Source organism: Rhinolophus ferrumequinum, chromosome 14 (assembly GCF_004115265.2).
Source record: "Rhinolophus ferrumequinum isolate MPI-CBG mRhiFer1 chromosome 14, mRhiFer1_v1.p, whole genome shotgun sequence".
Classification (NCBI taxonomy): Eukaryota; Metazoa; Chordata; class Mammalia; order Chiroptera; family Rhinolophidae; genus Rhinolophus; species Rhinolophus ferrumequinum.
The window spans coordinates 48,048,191-48,071,316 of NC_046297.1; the positions used below are offsets into that span (position 1 = coordinate 48,048,191).

Consider the following 23,126-nt stretch of genomic DNA (forward strand, 5'->3'; position numbering starts at 1 on the left):
GCAGCCTTCGGAGTTAGGAGCACGGAGCTCCAACCGCCTGAGCCATCGGGCCGGCCACAACTATTACTAATTTAATATTTACATTAAATCTGTGATACAGGCATCAACATTCCCATTTTGCATAGCAAAGCTTGGAGAGGCTAATTAAGCTGAAATTTGGCTGTGTTTATCAAATCCAAACTCTTACTCATTATGCATTCCTTGGACAAATGTTTATTGAGCAAATACTATATTCCAGAAATTGTTCTAAGCCCTTAAAATATAGCAGCAAACAGACACAAAAACCATGCCCTGAGGGGCTTGCATTCTAGTGGTAACCCTAAAATTAAGTTCAAAATCCCAATTGTTTAGCCTCAACTATGGCATTCTTCAACGAACCTACCTTACTTTCTAGAAACATTTCTTATATAAATCTACATTAACCCAAATCAGGGGCTCTCCAAGAGTTGTATATATAACAAATCATTTGTGAAAAAGGCGTTTTCACTAGGGCTAGGAACTTGTGTTTTCAACCAACATCTCAGATTACTCTTTGCAGACTGTCCAAGGAGAACAGTTTGAAGAATATTAGTCTAGAATTCAAAAACTATTGTACAAATCACCGTAGTTGCCTAATGTAGTTCCCCGTCTCATGTCTGCTCAATTCCTGTTGATACTACACGCTGCTTTCATATCCAGGTGGGCACTTTGAACAAATGCAAACTTGCTCAGGTCCTTCAGTGGCTCCTCGAGACCCACAGTAACTAAGCGTGGGTTGCCAGTGGTGCCAATTTGATACCCAAGGTCTTCTCTTATTGAGACTTTACCCCTCTCCCTAACTCTACCTAACACTGCTCCTCTAACCTTATCAAAATCATCTAGCAATATTTTCTGCAAATCCATGTATGTGACCACTTCTGTGCCAGAGTCATATTTATGAATCCTACCCACCCACAGTATGGTGCATGGGTAATCAGTGTCTCTGTATGAGTGAGACACTGTGAGGACCCAGGCCAGCTTTGAAAAATTTTTTTCATTGATATTAAAGAGAAGAAATAAAGATCGAGTAATATTTGAATATCGGTGTGTGTTTTTCTATGTATGTACATAGATAGGTATACACACACACACACACACACACAAACACACACACACACACATATATATAACTGACTTGTGTTTGTACCTAAGTAGTATATATATATGTCCCATTATTATTTTGTGACATTTGATATTATTTTTAGCAAATAATATAAGCACTATTGTATGTTTGTGCCAAAGCATTTTACAAATGTTCTGCAGGGATTTTTTGAATGAGAGCAAAATATGCAATAATTAAACCCTTGGTTTCAATGATTATTAGAACTTGTAGTTTAGTTAATAGTACGCTGACAGAAGCTTCGAATGCTGAATTATTACATACATTCTTACATTTTAAAATTTTGAGAGGTAGGTTAAAGTTCACTGAGGATACAAAATTGTGGGAGTTTTTTAAGTGCAGATTCACATTTTAGACTGTAGGGAGCTCAAGTGGAGGTAGGTTTCACCAGAGCACAGTAGAGTGACGGGTCACGAATGGGTGTGCGGCCATGCTACTGGGGTGAATTCACCACCTTCCAGATCTCGTCTGAAGTTTTAATTTGATCCCTTTCTCAGTCTCTCAGAGACAGACACATACTGAAAACTAAGAGAGGCATTTGCCAGGTCTCCATTTATAGTCAAAATAAGAGCATGCGGGGGCCCAGTCTCCTGGTCTCCTCAGAGAGAATTTCGTACAGAAAGCCAAATTATAGTTAGAAAGTTGCTACCCGGTGAACAAAGAATCAGTCAGAAGATGATGAATGATTCCAAAATTAAGTAGCTGGGACTGTTAGCCTGAAATCTCCTGCACACCTGGGACTTGGTGAGTTTAGCCCTCAGGTACTAAATGAGCAATGTTACTTCCAACTCTGCTCCTTGGCTTCTTCATGGTTTTTGATGACTTTCCTTCTTCTTCTTTAAGGTAAGTTATTTCCCCTGCAGTAGCTTTAGGCTCACTAATAGGGACAGACTTTTCAAGACACAATGATTTTCTACAGTGTCTTTTGCAGGTAACCCACACAAGTGTTCAATTAATATTACGAAGTGACTGCTATATGCTGGGGACAGTTTATACTGTTATCCTTTCACACAAGGTTTATAGTTTAAGCCTCATAATTTACAATGTTTCCTTTGTGTTATCAAGGCAATAGAAATGCATAAGTATAAATTGGGGAAGGAGAGAAAAACAAAAAGTAGAAAACAAAAATTAACCCAAATCTAATCTCCTCTCTGAATGTAACTACTCTTGACATTAAGGTTCATATACATTTAGTCTTTTCCTTGTCTTCCCCCCTGCCAAATAGAAAATATTGTTTATTTATGTAATATCAGAACATATTCTTACAAACATTTCAAACAATGTGTGTTAAGTTTTTGCTCCATCTCTCTAGAGGTAATCACTCATATTAGTTCACTTCACATCAGTTTCTCCTCATGTATAAATACAAATGAAAATGAAATCATACCTGTGTTTCTTTATAACATGCTTTTCATTTATAATTTTATGACCATTTTCCCATGCCATTATATATTCTTTTCCAGCATCATTTAAAAGCTACTCTATGACTATATCATCAATTGTCATAAGTTGAAGGGTGCTTTTATGTATCTCTAAAGAAGTATGCAAGTATACATATTAGGGTTAGAATAGTCTACAATGTTGTGTTTTTTGTTTTTTTTTTTTCCTGACCTTCACCTCTACGGACCTCATCAATGATATATGCTAGGGTCTGTGAATAAAAAGTGGTATTTTTCTAGATCAATTTAATCAAGGTTTGATGGTCTTCTAGTCTTGGCAGTTCTTCTCTGTATCATTGTAGAATTCATACAACTGATCTCATCGCCTTCAGTCTTACTCCTTCTCTTTCTGTCTAAAATCCAGGCTCCATGTAGCTCCTGCAAAAACATGCATTTCACCATTCCTCTACTTTGGTTAAAATCCCTCAGTGTTCTTCCAACAGATGAAGGATAAAGTTCTAATATTCTTATTGTTTACAGAGATTTTGAAGACCAATTCCCCCTCTACCTTCTTGCACATATGCCCACCTGCCCCCACAGAAACACACCTCCTATGTCCTGTTATTTCCTGAATGTGTACAACATGCTCTAGACTTAACACTCACTTGTTCCCTCAAAGCAACACACTCTCTCATTTCTGTGTACACCTGTACATTGACACATGCTGTCCCCTCTTCTTGGAAGGCCCTTTCTAGCTTTGAATAGCTGCTGAAATCTTATTCATCCTTTAAGATTAATTTCAAGTAAACCTAAAAGAACAATAGATAAATACCTTCATAATAACACTTATTATGCATATTTTAGTTGTGGTTTTACTTGTCTTCTCCATAATTACCTGTGAGCTTCTTGAGGCATAAACTGTGTCTTACTCATCTTAGAATCAGCAGAATCTAGAGCAATGTCTGATACAGAGGATGGGCTCAATGTTTACTGAATAAATGAACGATTAAGTGTGCTAAGTAATTAATTGAAGATAGCAACTAAATGCAAACTCAAATATTGATAACCCTTAATAATAAAAATACAACTGGCCCATGTTTTCAGAGGGATAGCTTTTGCATCTCATTTAGCTAAGTAAAGATCCCACTTCCTTGCCATCCTACTCAAATAAACACACACACACACACACACACACACACACACACACACACTTCTACATCCTTCTTGATCTTCTTTCCCATTCATTTTTTTTTGTTCTCATTTTCTTGGATATTCTAGAATATGAAAACATGTTTGATGTATTATACAAATAGAATAAAGGAAGAAAGGATATGTCTTATTGCTATTAGTTCTTGTGTTTTGTTGAATGATTTATTTGTATTGTGTGCAAAGCCAACTGATATCAGAGAACAAATTCAAAATAAAAAGATGGTTAAGGTAAATATTTCCACTAAAATTATTTTTAAAAAGAAGAAAAAAGGTCCTGCCCAAATTAGGGATCTTTGAAACAAGAAGCAGAAGCGAAGAAGAGTCCTAAAATAATACAATGTAAACATTGGGACATATTGGTTGCTATGATTTAAAAGTAGAAATGACCAATATTTTGAAGAATAATAAATTTTCACTGTCCAATGAGTAGAACTTCTAATTTACAGTGTATAATAGAACTCCCCCATGCCCCAGGTCTATATCCTGAGCATGGCACAGAGGAGCTGCTTATGCTCTTTTAAGGAACAAGCATCCCATCGGACAGTTATTCTCTTGCACTGGGAAACAGAGATGGTGCATCATAAAAAATAGTTTTCTCAATATATTTTAAGTTTACAAATGAGGACACCCATGCTTCTGTGGAATCCCACAAGGATTCTGGGAGCAACTGTGCTGTCAAGGAGAGGCCCTCTGCACAAGTAAAAGACTCATTCTTCCTGAGCAGCTATTTAGCTAGCACAGAATGGTACTTATGACCCAAAGCCAACACTCATATCTGGGGATCTGATACAGGCAAAATAGAGGCCGGCCTTTCATTAAGGTCAGGTGTTTTTTGTAATTAGATAAAAAGCTTATTTAAATGGAGGCTCAAACAGAATACTTAGGTGGTTCCTTTTAAGTGTGGTTCTGGCTAATTTCTAAAGTTCTTATGTTTATTTAACTATCCATAGCTTTCTCTATTTTACTAATAGTTATTCCAAATGGACCTTGCCTTCACAAAAGAAAAGTCAATATATAAAAGAGCCAAAGTTAGCTTTGCATCTGACTGCAGTGAAAGGGAACTTGAAGTGTGAATCATTAGAGAGATGGCAGGAATAAAAACCAAATATTATTCCAGAAGAAAGTATTTGACTTAGGTACAGAAATATGGAAGATGTCAAAAACAAAATAACAACAAAAACAAAACTCCAAAGAATATGATTAGATGTGACCAAAAAGGCAGCCACAAAGTAAAATCATGATTCGTCCTTTTAAACCCTTTTTTTTTGTAATTAAAGAAATTTATGAGTACCATTTGATCAATGACTGTAAAAAATGTCAGCATTTTTATTTTTCTCAATTAGCATCTTAAGGGAAAATGAAACAGATAAATGCACATTGAAAGTGGTCATGATTATCTAGCCATCCTTGATGAAAATATAGTTACTCCTTTTCTCTCATTTACAGAAATTCAATGAATATGGGGATGCATATATCTTTTTAAGTTACTGTTTTCATTTTCTTCAGATAAATACCCAGAAGTGAAATTGCTGAGCCACACGGTAGTTCTTTTTTTCAATTGTTTGAGGAACCTCCATGCTGTCGTCCATAGTGGCTGCACCAGTTTACAATCCCACCAACAGTGCACAGGGGTTCCCTTTTCTCCATATCCCCATGTTCACTGTAGCACTATTTGAAATAGCCAGGATATGGAAACAACCTAAGTGTCCATTGGTGGATGAATGGACAAAGAAGATGTGGGACATATGTAGAATTAAATATTATTCAGCCATAAAAAAGAATGACATCTTGCCATTTATGACAATGTGAATGGGCCTCGAGGGTACTGTGCTAAATGAAATAAGTCAGACAGAGAAAGACAAATAATGTATGATCTTTCTTACATGTGGAATCTTAAAACAAAACAAAACAAAATCAAGCTCATAGATACAGAGAACAGATTGGTGGTTGCCAGAGGTGCAGGTGGGAGGTGGGACAAATGGGTGAAGGGGGTCAAAGGTTAAAATAATTAAAAAAGAAATTTTAATAAACAAAAAGATTACCTCATATTTCTTAATGAATGTGGAACAATAGTAAGTTCTACTATGGAAGAATAGGTTTCAAAGTACACCTATGTATCATACAAGTAATTCTATAACTTTCGTTTCTTTAAAATAGGCAGCCCAATCTCATGTATCCAGTTTCTCATTGATTTTGTCTACTTAAGAGATTGCCATACTTCTCATATTTTTACATCTTCACTGTATTCAGTGGGGCAAGAATCTCTTTCATTATCCAAGGCAGTGGGAGTTGTATGTATGACAAATTGAAGTTTGGCCTCAGCTCTTTAAAACAGTAGACAGACTCTCATATATCTGAACTTTAAGGTCTTACATACTGACAAGCTGAGCAGATTTTATTTTGGCTCTGCACTCTCTCCCTGCCACCATATGGAACTAGTTTGTCTTTCTCACAATCACTTGAGGAAAACGCAAAATGACCCCCCTGGTTCTCTTTCAGAGCCTGGTAGCAATGACTCAATCTCACAGTTTCCCAACACAGCTGCCTCCTGGTTGCGGCTCCATGGCTATCGCTGTTTTAACCATCCACCCTCATCCTGTGCTTGTGAAAGGGCTGGGCACCATCCACAAAGAGGGATAGCAGAGCATGTCTGTATATCCTGAGTTTAAATGATACAGGTGGCATCTTCTGATGAAAATAAAGACAACGTTTCTCTTGTCAATCTGTATGTAAAGAAAACAGTGTTTGCCTCACTGTAGCCTTCTAGCAAGATTAGCATGTTTGCCATTATGAAGATGTCACTGGGAGGTGTACAAATAATTAGTATTGTAGGGAAAAGGGTATGGGAAAAATTCAGGAGATGCTAAACTGCTCAAAAAGTTTAGTGGAAGAAATTAGCTTTGGTACTGTGGAAGGCGTGGATTTTGGGAGAGGAATGAGGAGGATATCTTCAATATAAATATTGTCAAATTCACAATCCCACAATTAAGTTGTGGAGTTATCTACCATCAAAAAAGATAAGAAAGAGTATTCTATCAGTTACTTGAATGTGTTGGGAGCATCAAGTGAAAAAGTAGACAATAAATTTATTAAATGCTAAACATTTAAGAGAGATATGTATTCCCTTTTTCTCCCTATTAGTATTTGAAGCTGTAATTCTTTATGTTTTCATAAGATGCCTTTTTTGTTCAGTATTCAGAATTCTACAGTGGAAATTACTAGGACTGGAAGCCTTGAGACAAAAGAAAGCATATAAATGTATCTTAGCACAAGGGGAGACTTGAGGCTTATCTTAGACTTTGCTAGTATAGTAAAATTATGTCTAAGTAATATTTAAAAATTTTTTTTAGAATAATATCTTCGAGGTGAACGTTTTGTTCTCTTTAGTTCAGGACTGTCCAAATGCATCCTGTGTCTTATAAATGACCAGAGCTTTACTGAACTGATCCCTTCCTACCTATCTTCACAAGTCCAAAATCAACCACCTTTCAGGACAAGTTCAAATATTATACAGGAAGTCTTCTCTCTTCTTTCTCTTCTAAACTGTCATTGCACGAAAAAATCGTTTCTCTTGTTGCACATCTCCTTTTGTCTACTCTAGTGTTATTTATATATGTATATATGACTTTTCTTCCTTACCAGACTTAACCTAATAAGTATTCATGTCTTAGCCACCTTTGTGAACTCCATATGCTATCTACATAACAGACATTCGATAAATATTTATTGAGTCGATTATGAGCTGAGTTCAAATTGTTTAGAATTTAACTTTCATTCATCTCAAGAGATGGTTCATATGTAGTTACATTTTAATTGTAATAATACAATTACATTTTACAATTCAAGTCCCATGGGCGTTTTTTCCCCCCCGAGTTGAAATGTGTCCAATATTAGTGAACTAATGGTCTCCTCAAATCATGTTGGGGCACTGCTATAATGAGGATGAAATTAGTTTGTGGCTGCCAAGGGATACCTGAAGGAATAGCTCATAGAATAACCCATTAAAATAAATATAAATAGAGAGTCCATATGAGAAGCGAGACCATCAAGCTTTACAAAGGGACCTATATCTATACATGTGTCCATTCTATTGTTTAATTCCCTCTGCTACCTGGGCATTCACTTAAAAATCGGTTCCAAAAGCTTTATCTTCCTTATTAGAGGAGACAGAGTTTGTTTTCCAATGTTAAATCTTAGGACTGTGGTCTCTGCTGGAGGAGGCTCTGTTAAGTCTGTGTCATTATGTGCAACACTCTTTTTCATATGCTGGACATAAATTCTATTACTTCATTGTCCAGAAGTAAATAGAATTTATTCATTTATTTATTTGTAAGAGCCTGTCAGTGAGTATGTGAGAAAACAATAGGAATACATACGAAGCAAAGTCCGTGCACCTATGAAAAAGAGGGTGAGTAAATGCCTATGACACACTGTTGTTTGACGACGATTTACATTTATAGCTATGAATCTATAAGTACAAGAAAAAGTTCAAAAGAAGTTTCAAAAGAAAGGAAGGTGTGAGTAAGAAGATTAAAAGATTTAATAACGTACAATTTGATTAATCAATAATTAAGGATATAATAGAGATTTGCAGATAACCTAAAAAGACATAGGTGGATCGGTACAAAGTATGAATGAAGGAAATAACTGACAATAAAGTTATTCCCTAAAGTTCTTCCTTTTTTTCTTCCTCTCTCCACTCCCACAAAAAATTAATAAATAGAGCATTTGCTTTTGAAGAGTAACATTGTGTCATGTACACTTGTGTCTGGAGAGAGAGCATAACAGAACAGAGTTTGGAGCTTAATTGTCTGGGTTTGCATCCTAGCTCTGATCCTTTCTGATCCTTAGTTGCTTCTTCTGTAAAATGGCTCTAAGACGAGTAATGTACTTCTAACGTAATGAAGATTAAATGAGGTAATACATATAAAATCCTTAAAAAGACTGTCACATGTAGGTAAGTATTTGATGAGTATTAATGAAAAATAAGCAAGGAAATCAAATTTCCCTAACCAATAACCATAAAATACACAGTAGCTCAGTAAACATGAGTTATATGGATGAGTAAATCTAAATTAAACAGTATCAATGTGAGACAGTGATAGACACACATCAGCTACTGAGAGTGATGAAAATAATGATAGAGATGTAACTAATTAAGACATGCATGTAAGCAATAAACTGGAGAAATTAAATATGAAAAAGACCAATTTTCTCAAATCCATGATGCCCCATTTCCTTTGACAGCCCCCTCCCACCATTTGATATAGAGAAACCAAATACCAAGTTCAAAGAACAAGAAACCAAAGAGTGCTGCCTTGCTGACACGTGCTTTAAGGTCTACTTTATTTTGAACCCAGATGCCTGAATAACAATCCTTTAATTCAAATGTTTGTTCTTTAATAAATTAAAATTCCAACCTTTTGAGAATCCTACGTTTTTCTTGCCATATAATAAGGTACTTTATTGGCTGAATCCAGCATGTGTCTTTTTTCCTTTCTTTACCCATAATTGATACTGGGGAAAAAAATCCTTGAAAAGGTCACCCATGTCGGTCTACTGTTAAGTCTCATTTCTATTTCCTGAACGTTTCCTTTACCATGTTCCATTTTCCTTATTTCGTATCATTTGTTCTCACATGGGATTGGATCACTGGGGAATCATGAGAATTTCTGTATATTAACCTAACCATTATGCTGTCTTATTTGCTTCTTAAGCCTCAGATGCCCTGAGGCAGATATGTTATATATTTTTAAACATGTTCAGTGGAAGGTGTGTAAGTGTGAAAAAATGCTCGCATAGCGAGGGTCACGGAAATCTGTGCTGCCATTAAGATAAATTTCCGGAGTAACAGAAAACCTCAAACCAAATAATGAAAAACTTCAGAGAATCCAGTTTCATTTACCCTCTAATTCTGTTATGGCTGCTGTATGTATTAGCTGTTGTTATACATGCATAAACTGTACACTAATTTTTCATCTATTTCCGTTTCGAAGGTATACATTTTAATGTTTCTCTTTTGGCTTATAAATGTTAATATCATGTAGAACTTTGATAAGAATGAGTTTATCAACCACCCAGGCCTTCTCAAACTCTTGACACAAGGAACATTGTTACCAGTGACTCCAGTTTCAAAACCCCAGTAAAATATCGTTCTCAGTGTTTCTCAATGACGTGAAGGTTGCATATGTTCAAAACTCATGACAAATTCTTCCTCCAACGAAATTAGAGAACTCACAAACTGTTACCTCTGTGTGCCTTTGATAGTGCTGAGAGAGTACACTCTTGTCTGTAAATTTAAAGCAGAAAAAAACTATTTTCATGAAATTAATGACAATGAAACCATACTTCCCAAAGCTCAGAAATGCACACTGTAATGATTTTGTCTTTAGTTCTAAATAAAATAAAGTTCTTCCAATACCCCTCTCTTTTTCTAAGAATACATTAAAATTTTAGTTCCAAAATGAATTACATGGCATTAAGACCCCTGTAAAAAATACAAACAGTCCCTTAAACATATTTCAATTCCGTTGGCATCATGTGTGGCTGACAGTCAGCTCCGAGCAAGCAGCTCACTGACCAGACCCTCCTCTGGTGCCTAAAAGACCAGGCCAATGGCCATCTCAGAGACTTTATGAGTTTGCTTTTTTATGAAAAATTAAGTCAAGACCTTGTAAAACTTGTGATCAAAATTGGTGATTTTTTTTTTTTTTAGTATAAACAAGTTCAAGGGAGGTAGGTTTGTTCTCATATTTATTTCTGTTTAAAGAGTAGCAAGAAACTTTCCAGCATCCCTTAGGGGAAGACAGAGAGAGAGGAAAGGGTGAGCAGAATGTTGAAAACCATTGAGAGGCATTGTCTGAGGTTTTTATGCAAAGAGGAAATACTTTCTCTTGTTATAGTTGGACAACGTGTTGCTATAAGTTTGACAAATAAGTCTCTAGCATGCATAAGCAGATTCTTCTGCTGACCAAAATCATTATTCTGCTTATTTCTTTCCACAATTAGTATAAGATGGAGTCCAAACTCCTTATCATGGAATATGGCCCTCTGTTTTCTATGGAGCCCTACATAACAAGATACATGCTATTCTCTAACTAAGACAAGCTCTCTCCCTCTTCTGGGTCTTTGTACACGGTTCCTTTTGGCAGGAATATCAAGACTTTCCTCCTTTTGTCACCATCCTCCATACCTGCCTCACGGGCACTTATTCATATTTCACAAATCCCTAAGGATTTCCTCTAGGAGGCCTTTCCTGGGCTCCTCAATCTCTTCTGGAGTGCCCCATCCATCCTCAACCCCAGCCAACTGACCTCTTTTGTTTAGTGTCTAGCTGTAGCCTCATTTTAAGGGTTCTTACCCAGGGGCTGTGAGTATGGAGCTGAATCACAGATAAATGTAAGCAAAATTTTGTGTTTGTTCATTTATTCTGGGGAGAAGATCCATAGATCCACCAAATTTTGTAAAAGGTCCATGATTCCTTCATCAAAAATCAACAAGACAAAACAAAAACCCCCAAGCAGACATGCTAAAATATGTTGCAGCTAACGCTTTGTTTCAGGGCAATTATGCCCTATTTTCTTCCTTCTCCTTAATGATTAGCTCGACAAGACCAGTAAACATGGTCTCCTTTTAGAGCCATTTAAGTAGTGTTTTTGAATCGGCATTGCCTGGGTGTACTTGGTACTAGGATTGAGATGTCTAGGTCCTATCCCAGGGTCAGGATCTCTGGATGTGGGATTCATAAATCTAACTTCAAACCAACACCCTACTTGACTATGTGAACACTCAAATTTGGAAATGACTGAATAATACCAGAGAAATAGCAGCAACGTGATGCAAGTTTGGTGGCTGGTTGGCTGGCTGGATAATGAATGAATGCATTCTCTGATTTCAAAAGAGTTATAACAACTTTTAAGAAAGTAATTTTAGTGATGTAGAGTAATTAAAGCAAAACTATATCCAGTTAAGAGAGAAATAAAATTATTATTGATATTGTACAACTACATATTTAGTAATTACTGTTTATTAACAAGCCAAGGAAATATTGGCCTACTGTCTCTAATTATCAGCATATCTTGTAGGTTAGGGGATGTTAAAGAAGCATGCAATATTCAGACGTTCTGCTAAGAACACTGTGTACTTTAAAAATCAGTTTATAAATAGGTATAAGCTATTCATTTGACCTTTAATCATATCTATGATTTTAAAGCATTGTTCATTAAAATAATTATTTTATAACAATTATGTGACCTTCGATTGTTTATATAACTACTTCTGATTTTCAGATCTGGAAAATGTTCTCTGGAATTGATCATGAAGGTGTGTGAGGAAAAGGAAGTTGTTTTTCATTTGCAGCCTAAAAATGAGTAAGACTATAATTATTCTTTATCCAACTGTTTATTTGAGCTTCTAACTGAGGCAGATAATAAAATAGTACTTTTAATTCTTTTAATAGAGAATGAGCAGACCAGCATAAATATTGGCATTTGTGATGTTAGGGCCAAAAGAGACATATCTAAGCACTGCAAATACTCGGAATGGAGTAAATAATTAATGTTAAAGTTGAATGTCATGATGATACTATCAGCACAAGGTTTGCCATTGATGCATTTAATGTTGATATTTATTGATACTTGGCATAATTATTTTAAATGATTTTATGATGTTTATGGTTGAAATGAATAAAAGCTCTTGTAAAAGAAATGAATCATCTAGAAAGAAAAAATATTGTATGAGTTATAGGAGAATTACTATTTTATATTATTACCTTCATAATTTTGAAATTTTTACTCAAGAATATAATGAACTATTAGGTTAGTGCAAAAGTAATTGTGGTTTTTGCAATTATTTTTAATCTTTTAAATCTCAATTACTTTTTCACCAACCTAATAAATCATGTACTTGTTGAAAAGCTCTCAGTTGTTCGCCCATGAGTTGTATAAAATCAAAGTTTACTGTCTCCTAGTGGCAGCTATCAAAATTGCAGGCCAAACCTTGTAACACACAGATTACTTATCAGTGATAGTGCTATAGCATCTTTTTCCCAAATCAGTTGGCCTAGGGAATAAGGTATGTTGTGTGTCAATCTTGTTAACGTTTTATTTCATTTGTTTGGCATCATGCAAAATAGAAACTGTTGCATATACTTTGCAGGTAAATAAAAGAAACTGAAGAGTCAGCAGTTGAACAGATCAGGGAAATGAGTCTCATTCAAGCAACTATCTAAGAAACTAAAGAACATGACACTTTATTAAAAATCTTACATGAATACTATAATAAGCTGCTATTCTATACCACGAACCTCTGGGGATAGAAATTTTGACTTGTTGGTGTCTGAATTTCTGGCATCTACATCAAAATCTGTTGTGTTTGTTGGGGCATAAAAAATATCTTTGTTGATATGTCTTTCACATATTTATTAGAAAGTGCTTCTCCAGACATATACCAAACATTTTGCAGAGATCCCTGCCCTCCTAGATGTGGCAGTCTAATAACAGGGAATAGCTAATTACAACCCAGTGTGGTAAGTAAGGGCCTCAGAAAAAGATACGCAGAGAGCTGAGAGGGAGCATATAGAAAGCGATCCTTACCCAATCTAAAAAGCAGAGCTCTACAGACCAAGCTAAGACTTGAAAGATATAGAAAATCAAGTCAGACAAAGAGGTTAAGCTCTTGAATCATAGAGTTGAGTTCTGTGGGGTTTTGTTTCAACTACAATGTGTTGCACAATGTTGTTGCTCGTATTTAATGAACAGAGGAATCCAAACATTGAGTGAAAAAAATTGTTTGCGATGTTGATGATAAACTATTTTAGATGGGCTGCCTTCAGAGGCTATCACTAGTTTCCAGTCCCAAGTCTTCCAGATATTACCAGTTGTCTGGCTCTCCTTGGCTCTTAGTATCATGCTGTCGTTACCCCTTTATACTCTATGCCTAAGCAGCACCTAACTACTTGCAGTTTGCCTAACAAGACATGCTGGTCTCACTCAGAAGCCTTCACATACTCTATTCCCACGTCTATCTCCAGCTCTGAACCATTTCTCCAGCTAATTCCTATTTGCCATTTTTACGTCAACTTAGGCCACCCCTTGGAATCCCTCCCAACTTCCCTACATTGGTTAGATCCCCCTATTCATGCCATACTTGTCTTTATTGATAAGCTTTGTTCGTGGCATTGTAACTGCTTATCTGCCTGTGTACTACCCACCCATTCTCCCATCCCATTACACACGTGCATGCACATGCATGAGCACACACATACAGCACTATTCTGATATCTCTATGGACATCTTATTTTAGGATAGCACATTAAAAAATAACAAATATTTCACTCATTAAAGATATAGCCTTCATCTTGTCAGTGGTGAACTGCACTAAAAGGACCCAGAGCAGTGGCTCACATGACATCTCCCTAGACTATTTCCTAGAGGCAGTGTTAGCTGGCTCTAACAGTCTTTGTCAACTTGGAAGTTTCTAGGCCAGCATTTGTCTGAGTTCTACCCAGCATTATTCATTCTGGAGCAGGAATCCTCTGGGAATCCTTAGACCTAACAGCACTGGGGCATTTGTTTTTGTCAGCTTGGAAAAATACAAGACTCTAGAGACTAACATTAATCTGCATTAAAGTCAAGATATTTTCCTGACCCTTAGAAGACCTGAAGAAGGTACAAAGTGACTCTGTACGACCATGTCTTTTTCCTCTTAAATATATCATTTCAGTCCAGGAGTATAAAATACAAATGTTGTTGAATAAAACAATTCCTTCTCTGTTTTAGGAAGTAACCATAACAAAAATCATAGTCTCAATAAAAATAATACACCTCCCAAATTGGAGAAATTATTTGAAACTGCAAAAAGACTACTTAAAACTTTGAGTTTCATATCTAGACTAAAAATTCAACAGGGTAGAAACTGCCAGGAGATTCCTTATATATTTTTTTCTACCTTGATCAGTCCAGGAATGCTATAAAAAATAACTTTCCTCTTAGCATTTCAACACATCTGCTACTGGTTCCAGCCAGGACCATGCAGCCCAGAGGACCAGAGAAATGAAAAACATTTCACTGAAAATAGTGAAACATGTTTTGCAATACATAAAAAATACATGGTTTAAATTTATGTGGGAGGCTCTAGAGAATTCTTTTCAATCCACACTAATTTGTTTTGTCCTTGAAATACATACACAACATGAGAGTACTTTAATGATTTAAAAAAAAAAGAAGGATTCTGGAATTGGAAAGACTTCATTCTTACCTCCTCATTTTCCTTCTGAGGACATGAGACTTGGAAAAGCAACTTGTCCAAGATCATTCAAAAGAGTAACTATAGATACAAGCCTAGAGTTTGTGTCTCTTGGTTTCCAATACAATGCTTTACTCATTACACCAAACTTCTTCCCAATAAAGATCTTGGCCCAAAATAAACTTGTACAGAAAGATATTTAATGGCCAAATTATTTTCAATTTTTTTTTGGCAATTTTGCTTCAAGCAATCATCTTGCTTCAAAAAAATTCATCTTTACATGTGACTCTCTTCCAGAACAAGGCTTTGACAGAGCCAGTCAGTGCTAACCTGAAAGTATTCCCAACAAGTAATATAGAGATAAAATATGAAGAATATTCCAAAATTGTATAGTATAAACATTATAATAAGATCATAATTGTAATATAAAATTTTCATTGTAAATGGTTAAACATTATCATTCCTGTTTTACTAATACAAATTTTCTATTGGTTCAAAGGAGGGGCTATCTTTAAGTTTGTCATTGTACTATCTGTGACAAAGAATTTACTGATCAAGTTAAAACTATAAAAACATAAAGAAATCAACTTTAGGGAACAAACTGTAACCAAGATCTGAAAAAAATTAACATGCAAAATTACTTTAATGAAATATAATCACTAAAACTGTGCCCTTCTAATGAATCTAGAAATTTTTTAATGTAATTTCTTTTCCTTTTCTATTTGAAAGTAGTACACCTAAATTTATTTCCAATTGGTAAATCTTTACTTTTTTTAGTTATAATAGTAACATGATACAATGGTTTTTAATCTGTGCCCTACAAATATCTGAGGCACTAACAAGGGGAGGGGCAAAGAAATACTGTACTAGGCCCCACAACCACTTCAACCAAAATAGATCACTCTGATACATTATATTTTGTAAGAATTTTATTTAAATGACTACATATTTCATTGCAAAAAAAAAAAAAAAGCTAAAAAGCAAAACCTTAACAAGTGAATGGAACGTGTAATGGGACCCAACCAATAATGGGACAAATTGACCTTTTGTGCCTTTGGATTTGATAAAATGGGAAGTACCCAATATTGGTTATAGAGCATTCTTATTAAAATTATCTAATTTGAATTTTATCACAAAGAAATAATCAGATAAATCCAGACAGAAATATTTCTGAGGAAAACGGACATGATTTCTTCAAAAATATTAACGGTGGGTGTACAGTAGACTATTCTAGGTATTAGGTGACTAAAGAGACCACTGATGCAATGCGGGAAGCTGGACTAGGTCTTGAATCCAAATAAATAAACATATCAGTAAAATTTATTTTGGGGACAGTGTTGGGGTGGCTTTCAATATAGATACCTAATTAAAATTTCTCGGGTATGATAACTATAAAAATTGTATTACAAATATTTAAATGTCTTTCACAGTTGCATGGAATTTGAGTTTGTCCAATACAAAGTATGTTTGCATACTCTTTCTAATTGGGTCCCTATAACAGAATGGTCCAGATGATAAGAAAGAGAATATTATTTCCACTTAAAAATAAACAATCTGAGGTATAAAAGTAGTAGGTGATTTGCCCAAGTAGAGCTAGACTGTGCTACTGTTCCCTTAGTTAGCCTGAGAACTACATTTCCCAGAATCTCCTTCCTTGAGTTGGCCAAAAGAGGACTTTGTGTGAGATTTGGAAGGCGGAAATGAAGGAGTGGCCTGACTCTCAGAATCATCACCAGATACAGCGCTGTTCAGGGGCTGAGGAGCCTGGCAGCTTCCAGCTTGTCTGCTCTTCCACTCTGCCTTTAGCTTGCCTCCCGGCTGCTGGCAGTGGCTCCCGATCTACTACCAGATACTCAATTGCACATCCCCAGGTGACAGAGCTACACGAAAGCCACAGCTTTCATTAGACCTCCCCCTTTGTGATCCTCCTTTGGTGGCTGGATATGTTTGATTTCTGGGATTTCCCTATAAGCTCTTGGTTGTCTACCACGACGCTGGGTCTTAACTATATGTGCTAGTGACTCTCTGATTTTCTACCTTTATCTTCCAAACCTTCCCTCTGTAGCTCATCTCACATTGGTGTAAAATTAAATTTGTATAACAAATCCCTTATTTCCATAACACTCATCATGGCTCTATCTCCCTGACTAAACACTGATACAATCAAGTTGGTTTAATGGATAGTGAAACCAGACGTCACTATTTAATAGTTTCCACATCTTCTGATTCCTATTCCAGAGCTCCTTCCAGTAGATCATAGTATCTCTCCAATCCCACAAATGATCTGTTATTATTTTAAGCATTTGTTTGGGTAGTAGTGGTTATCTATTTGTTTTTTAACTCTAAGTATTGGGACCAGCAAGTTTTCATGAGAAGTAAAAGGTCACTGTAAGCCATAAACTGATGGAAACTCTTATTGAAGTATTTATTAGAGAGATCAAAATGTAGCCATTTATCAAAGAATTGAAGGGTCATAAAATAAAAAAGAAATGTATACATAAAGGTAGTTCTATTCTAGAAAGTTCTGAGCTGCAAGGAGCTTTACAAATACTTTGATTTATAGGACAGAAAATTGAGAACCAGAGAAATGAGATAATGTGTTCATGAATATTCAGATTATTAAAGACAGAAATGGGATTAGAAGAAACATTTTACCTCTTAGGATACACACTTTGAGTGTATTTAATTATAGAAATTAACTGTTGACTTCTCTTTAATACAGGATGACCATTTAATACAGGCAGCTATGAGATCAAAGCTCAGTCTTGACTTCTACACATAATAGGTCCTCTGACCCTGTACAAAGTACAATGCCTCAGTTTTCTCATGTGAAAACAAAGTACCTGGTGCATAGCATGTATTTGTGAAACATTAGCTATTAACTTTTAGTTAATTATTTGGCTAATTTAGGTGTCTACCTTGAATTTTGATGAAAATGGTTTCTAACTTCTAGAAGTTTAGACACAGTGGGAAAAGACACACACACACAGTTATTTTAAAAAACACTCATTAATGACTTTAGGATAGAATGTGGATACTGAGCAGTTAGCCAGAGTGTTATGGGTGGATATGTGGTAGCACAGAGCATCCAACTTAGCCTGAGAGTCTGAGTGATGCATTTCTCTGGGAAATCAATGTAGGGAGAATTATAGGGCAGTGCTCTTAGGATCAATCCACATGGCAGAGTGAAGAAAGCAGTGCCAAGCAGAGGGAGAAGTCAGGCTTGCACACAGTCACAGTGAGACCTCAGCTAATCTCAAGTGGCATTCTGGACCTTCGGTGGTCCTTCATACTTGCCCCGAATTGGGGCAAGGGATCTTTGTAAACTACTATATTGACCAGTCATTGGATGCAATCTGTCTGCAGGAAGGAGCAGTGACTTTGGGTGGTGTGACTTTCTCCAGCCACAGGCAATGCTCAGGCAGGGGACCTTGGCTATATGCTGAAAGCTAGCAACATTCCCAGGAGGTGGACGAAGGAATGCTTCAGTTCTGAAGGGGACTACTGGGTTAATGCATCACCATATCTACCATAATTATAGTATCTTCCATAATAGGGATCAGGGAAGACTTCCTGGAATAAGGGAGACTTGCCAAGCTTTAGAAGATGTATTCAAAGCTGGGTTTATGTGTGTAGGGTAAGAATATAGCATAAACAAAGGCATGGAAGGTATAGGGAAATTGCAAGTCATTTCTGGAACATAATTATAATGAGGAAGAGTCTGGTTGGGTGAGGTTGTGGGGAGAGTATGATTGCCAGAGCTGAATAAGTAGGTTATGGCCAGGTCATGAAAAGTTTTCAGTGGCAGACTTTAACCTGTAGATAGTAGAGCATTGTGGAAATATATAGAGGAGGGCACAGACCAAATCAAATTGTCTGTTAGTAAAAACAGCCCACAACAGTGAGGAAGATATATCTGAGAGCATAAAGACTGGAGGCAGACAGGTTCTGTAATAGTCTGGGTGTTAGATGATGAGAATCTCAATAATACTACCTCTCTAGAGGAAGTATTTAATCATTTCACATTGACTGCATGTTATTTCACATGATGTGTTCATCGTGATACTCTTACATTATTATTTTTTCTTATTTATATTCTCCTGGGTTCTATAGATTTTATTTTCTACCTGAGAAAATCATATGGAATTTCCTTGGAGGAAATGAAAATATGTGTGTTACATGTACATTTGTAAGCTTATCTATCCATTCACAACGCTTACTTTTAATCAGTGTGTGTCTAGAACATGAGAAAGACTTTTTTTTAAAAAAAAAAATAGGTTTATACATATAGCCACAGCTATTACAAGAGTTTTAAAAATACAATTTCTGGTAAGAAAGAATATTAAAAAATAAACCTCTCAAAGAATTTCTAAATTTAACTTGAAAGAGAAAAAAGTATAAAACAAAAATCAAGTATGGGGCCGCTGGATAGCTCTGTTGGTTAGAGCGGGAGCTCTTTACAACAAGGTTGCCAGTTCAATTCCCACATGGGATGGTGGGCTGCGCCCCCTGCAACTAAAGATTGAAATCGGCAACTGGACTTGGAGCTGAGCTGCGCCCTCCTCAACTAGATTGAAGGACAACGACTTGGAGCTGATGGGCCCTAGAGAAACACACTGTTCCCCAATATTCCTCAATAAAAATTAAAAAAAAAAAAAAGATCAAGCATGAATTCTATAGTTTTGAGTTTAGTTGAAATTTAGTTGAATTTGACTAAAGCCTCAGTTTCTTCATCTTTAAAATGTTTCTAATAACAACTTAAGAAGTCATTGTCAGGATTAAATGATTAAAGTGTTAAAAACTATTTCATAAATTATAAAATACTAATTTAATACTATTCAAAAATATTAATACAAATGTCAGCATTAATACTTTTAATAATGTATCACCATAGGGCATCCTAATTGGGAGAGAAGAGCAATGAGTGGAGGGGAAGCACAGAAGGCAAAGCAGGACATCTGAGCTGTTAACTTGGGTCCACGTGGCATTACTGAACCTGGAGAATCAGCACTAGGCATGAGTGAGTGATGATACAGAGGGAGAAGGAAGTCACAGGGGCGCAGCTTCCCTTTCCAAGCTTCTGTTTGCTTTTCTTTGAAAGAGTGAATAACACCATTTCATACTGTGATTATTTTAACTAAACTTTCATCGAACAGGTGTTATGTTTTAATGAATACTATTTCCCATTTGATGCTAATGTAAATCTTAAAACTTAATTGCATGAGAATGCGATGATTACAGACCTACTTTCTGCTGGGCCTTGTCAGGAAAGAGCGCCAGAGCTACCAACTTTATTACACAGCATTCTCGCCTGGAGACCACACTGAGCTAGGTAGGAGCCAAACATCCCATATTTAAGTCTTTCTCCCTCATTGGGAAAATTACTGCTTATATCTGGACCTCAGCTTTCTTTTCATTAACACCAGAGATTTAGAATTAAACTATTAAGTTCTTTCTGGATTCACAGTTCTGATTCTCAAGGTTCACAGTACTCTCAAGAAAGAAAAATGGGGACCGCAGAGCTAGGAAGACTTACTCTAGCTAGCTCACTCTAGCTAGGAAGACTTACTTTTTACACTTGATCTTAGCCAAAAGGCCGAGAAGCGATGAGACTTACTTTTTGATAACAGATCTGCATCATATGGGTAAAGATCCGAATCACACATATGTTAAAGGAATAGGAAATGCACAATAAGAGCAGTGGGCCACTCTAAGAGGAGGTAAGTGCTATTCCCAAGGAAGATGCCAGGATGACGTTCATATCCTGCGCCTGAAGCCTACTTTGGATGCCCACAATTCTCCTAAAGCTGCACAAACACTCTTTGTCTCCTTAATGCCAACCTCACCTTGCAAACACATGTGTGCATGCGTACACATACACACACACACACACACGCACACACACACACACACGCACACACACACTGAGAGACACTTTGGAAAGGAACCAAAGAAAATTCTTCAGGAGCCTAGAAAAAGACTAGACTAATTACTCGCTAGTCCTATTGTCAGGCTGTCTGACATTAGCCAAGTTTCATGTAGTTTCAAGTTTCAGGTCAAAACATTTACATAAGAGTACCCCTGATGTTTTACAGTGGTTTTTCTTGTTATAAAACTCTCAAAATATTGACCTCCTTCGAAACATTTCTTCTTACACTCCATTGCATTTTATAAATGTCTCTTCTTTGGTTTCTTGAGTTGCCATTATGGACAACCTCACTCCCCACCACCCCCCGTGGGATATGAACTCTTTAGATCTATTTCTCATCCTCTGTTGTGGTGACATCATCACTGTTTGTTAAGAAAATGACTATTATGTCTCCAAGGATCCAATCCCATATACAATCCATTAAAATAAAATGAGATGTGTTCGTGAAAAAGTTGTAGATCCAAAGTCCTAAAGAATGGTATGTCTCAAAAAGACAAATAAGCAGCCAAAACAGTTGAACTACAAGGAAATGGCCTCACAGGTTGGAAGAAAAGCAGACGGCATTGTTTGCCGTCATTGCATTTTGCTTGTCACAATATGCCAGCCCTTTGATGCACACAATTGCATTTCCATTACAGATGTAGAATTGCCACACTATTCAGAGTTTAAAATCATTGCAACTCTAATTTACTGATTACAAAACTGGGGCACACACAATTACTAAAGACTTGCTATGTGCCAGGTATTGCATTAATGAGGAGTGATATAAAAGTAACTAAAATATATTCCCTGTTTTCACAGAATGCCAAGCAGATATTTAGCGACCCAGTTAGTGACAAAACCGGACTGTGAGGTCTGGGAGACTAAAGATCTCATCTGCTAGTCGCATGGAGTACCTGGAACATAGAGGTAGCGCAGTGTTTGTGAAATGAATTTACCACACTGCATAACCGTTTTTAATGTTTTCTTTTCCTAGTGTATAAGCTGCTCATGGGGGAAAAAAAATCAGAGATTAAGTATATAGATTGTCTATTTTTACATGTGTAATAATGTTCTGTGTATATTGATGCCATTATTTGGATTTATTTTTGTCTTTTACATTATTTACCAAAAAATTCTAAATTATGCCTTGACTTATCTTTTATGTCAATCATTCAAAAACATAAAAATGTACTCCTCTTTTATCACCTTCAAGATGTGAAAAAATAAAACTTTAAGACAGGTTAGAAAAGAAAGTATAAGTAGGAAATTTTTTGATAGAAGGAAGGGAGTATTTATTTCAAGCCACTGAATTTGAGTCAATTCTCTGTCATCAGTTTATATGTATGCATCCACTATAACTTCATCATAATAACAACGATAAAAATACAACAACAATAACAATAATATTGTGCTTGACTTAATTCCCTATCTTCTGGATTTTGAGCCAACATCAATACAATCAGTCTGTGAAAACTGAAATTTAAAGCTTTTAAGAAGTTTTTATAGGGTTTTTAATATCTCCTTGTAATAGGCCTAGAAAAACAAACTGATTTGCAATTTGAAAGATGACTTTCATCTGGTCTTTCTTTCAAACGTTTCCACTGAAACTATTAAGTGGGTAGGCCCAAGGTAGCTGAGTACTACACAGAAGGAGGACCTACCTGTAGTTTTGTTTTTCATTTCCTATGTGGAATCTGTCGTACTGTGAATAGGCTCGGTTTCCTTCCCAGTCCATTAGCTCGATTTTTAGTGTGTACTGCCTCTGACTGGTTATAGCAAAAATAAACTCATTCCCCAGCCAATATTCACCAGAGGGATTTCCAAAACCCTGAGAAAGAAGATAGAGTTGCAGTTGTTACTTCAGAAAGAAACACTTTTCATGTTCAATATTTAACTATGTTCCAAATAATAATAATACAATATTTTTTAAAAGTAAAGATATTTCTTGCACATTTTTACACACTTTTTTTCCAATTATTTACCCAGTATTCTTCTGCTGTATCTCATCCCATCTAATTTTTATCGCATTAAAACCTGATATTCACATCTGTGTAGATGAGATGTTTTTGGATTACATGAATCTGACTAATAGGGTTAATCAGTAAACACTTCTCTATGACAGATAGCTTTTGAAAATGTTTATAAATTTCTAGGTAATAAAATATTTTGAACATAATTTAAACATTTTCCAATAAACATCAGGATAGTATCGACAAATTATTTAACAATATTGTTATTTTTTGTG

The 23,126-nt window shown here is 36.0% G+C and overlaps 1 protein-coding gene across 2 annotated transcripts in view; it reads right to left on the reverse strand.

Annotated features, from left to right (window-relative positions):
• The window catches only part of ANGPT1 (angiopoietin 1), a 260,199-nt gene that overhangs the window by 15,621 nt on the left and 221,452 nt on the right, over positions 1 to 23,126 (reverse strand). For both annotated transcript variants that reach the window (XM_033126833.1, XM_033126832.1), the window contains exon 7: positions 22,543 to 22,709. In XM_033126833.1, coding sequence (XP_032982724.1) covers positions 22,543 to 22,709 — 167 coding nt within the window. The remainder of the gene's footprint in view (positions 1 to 22,542; positions 22,710 to 23,126) is intronic.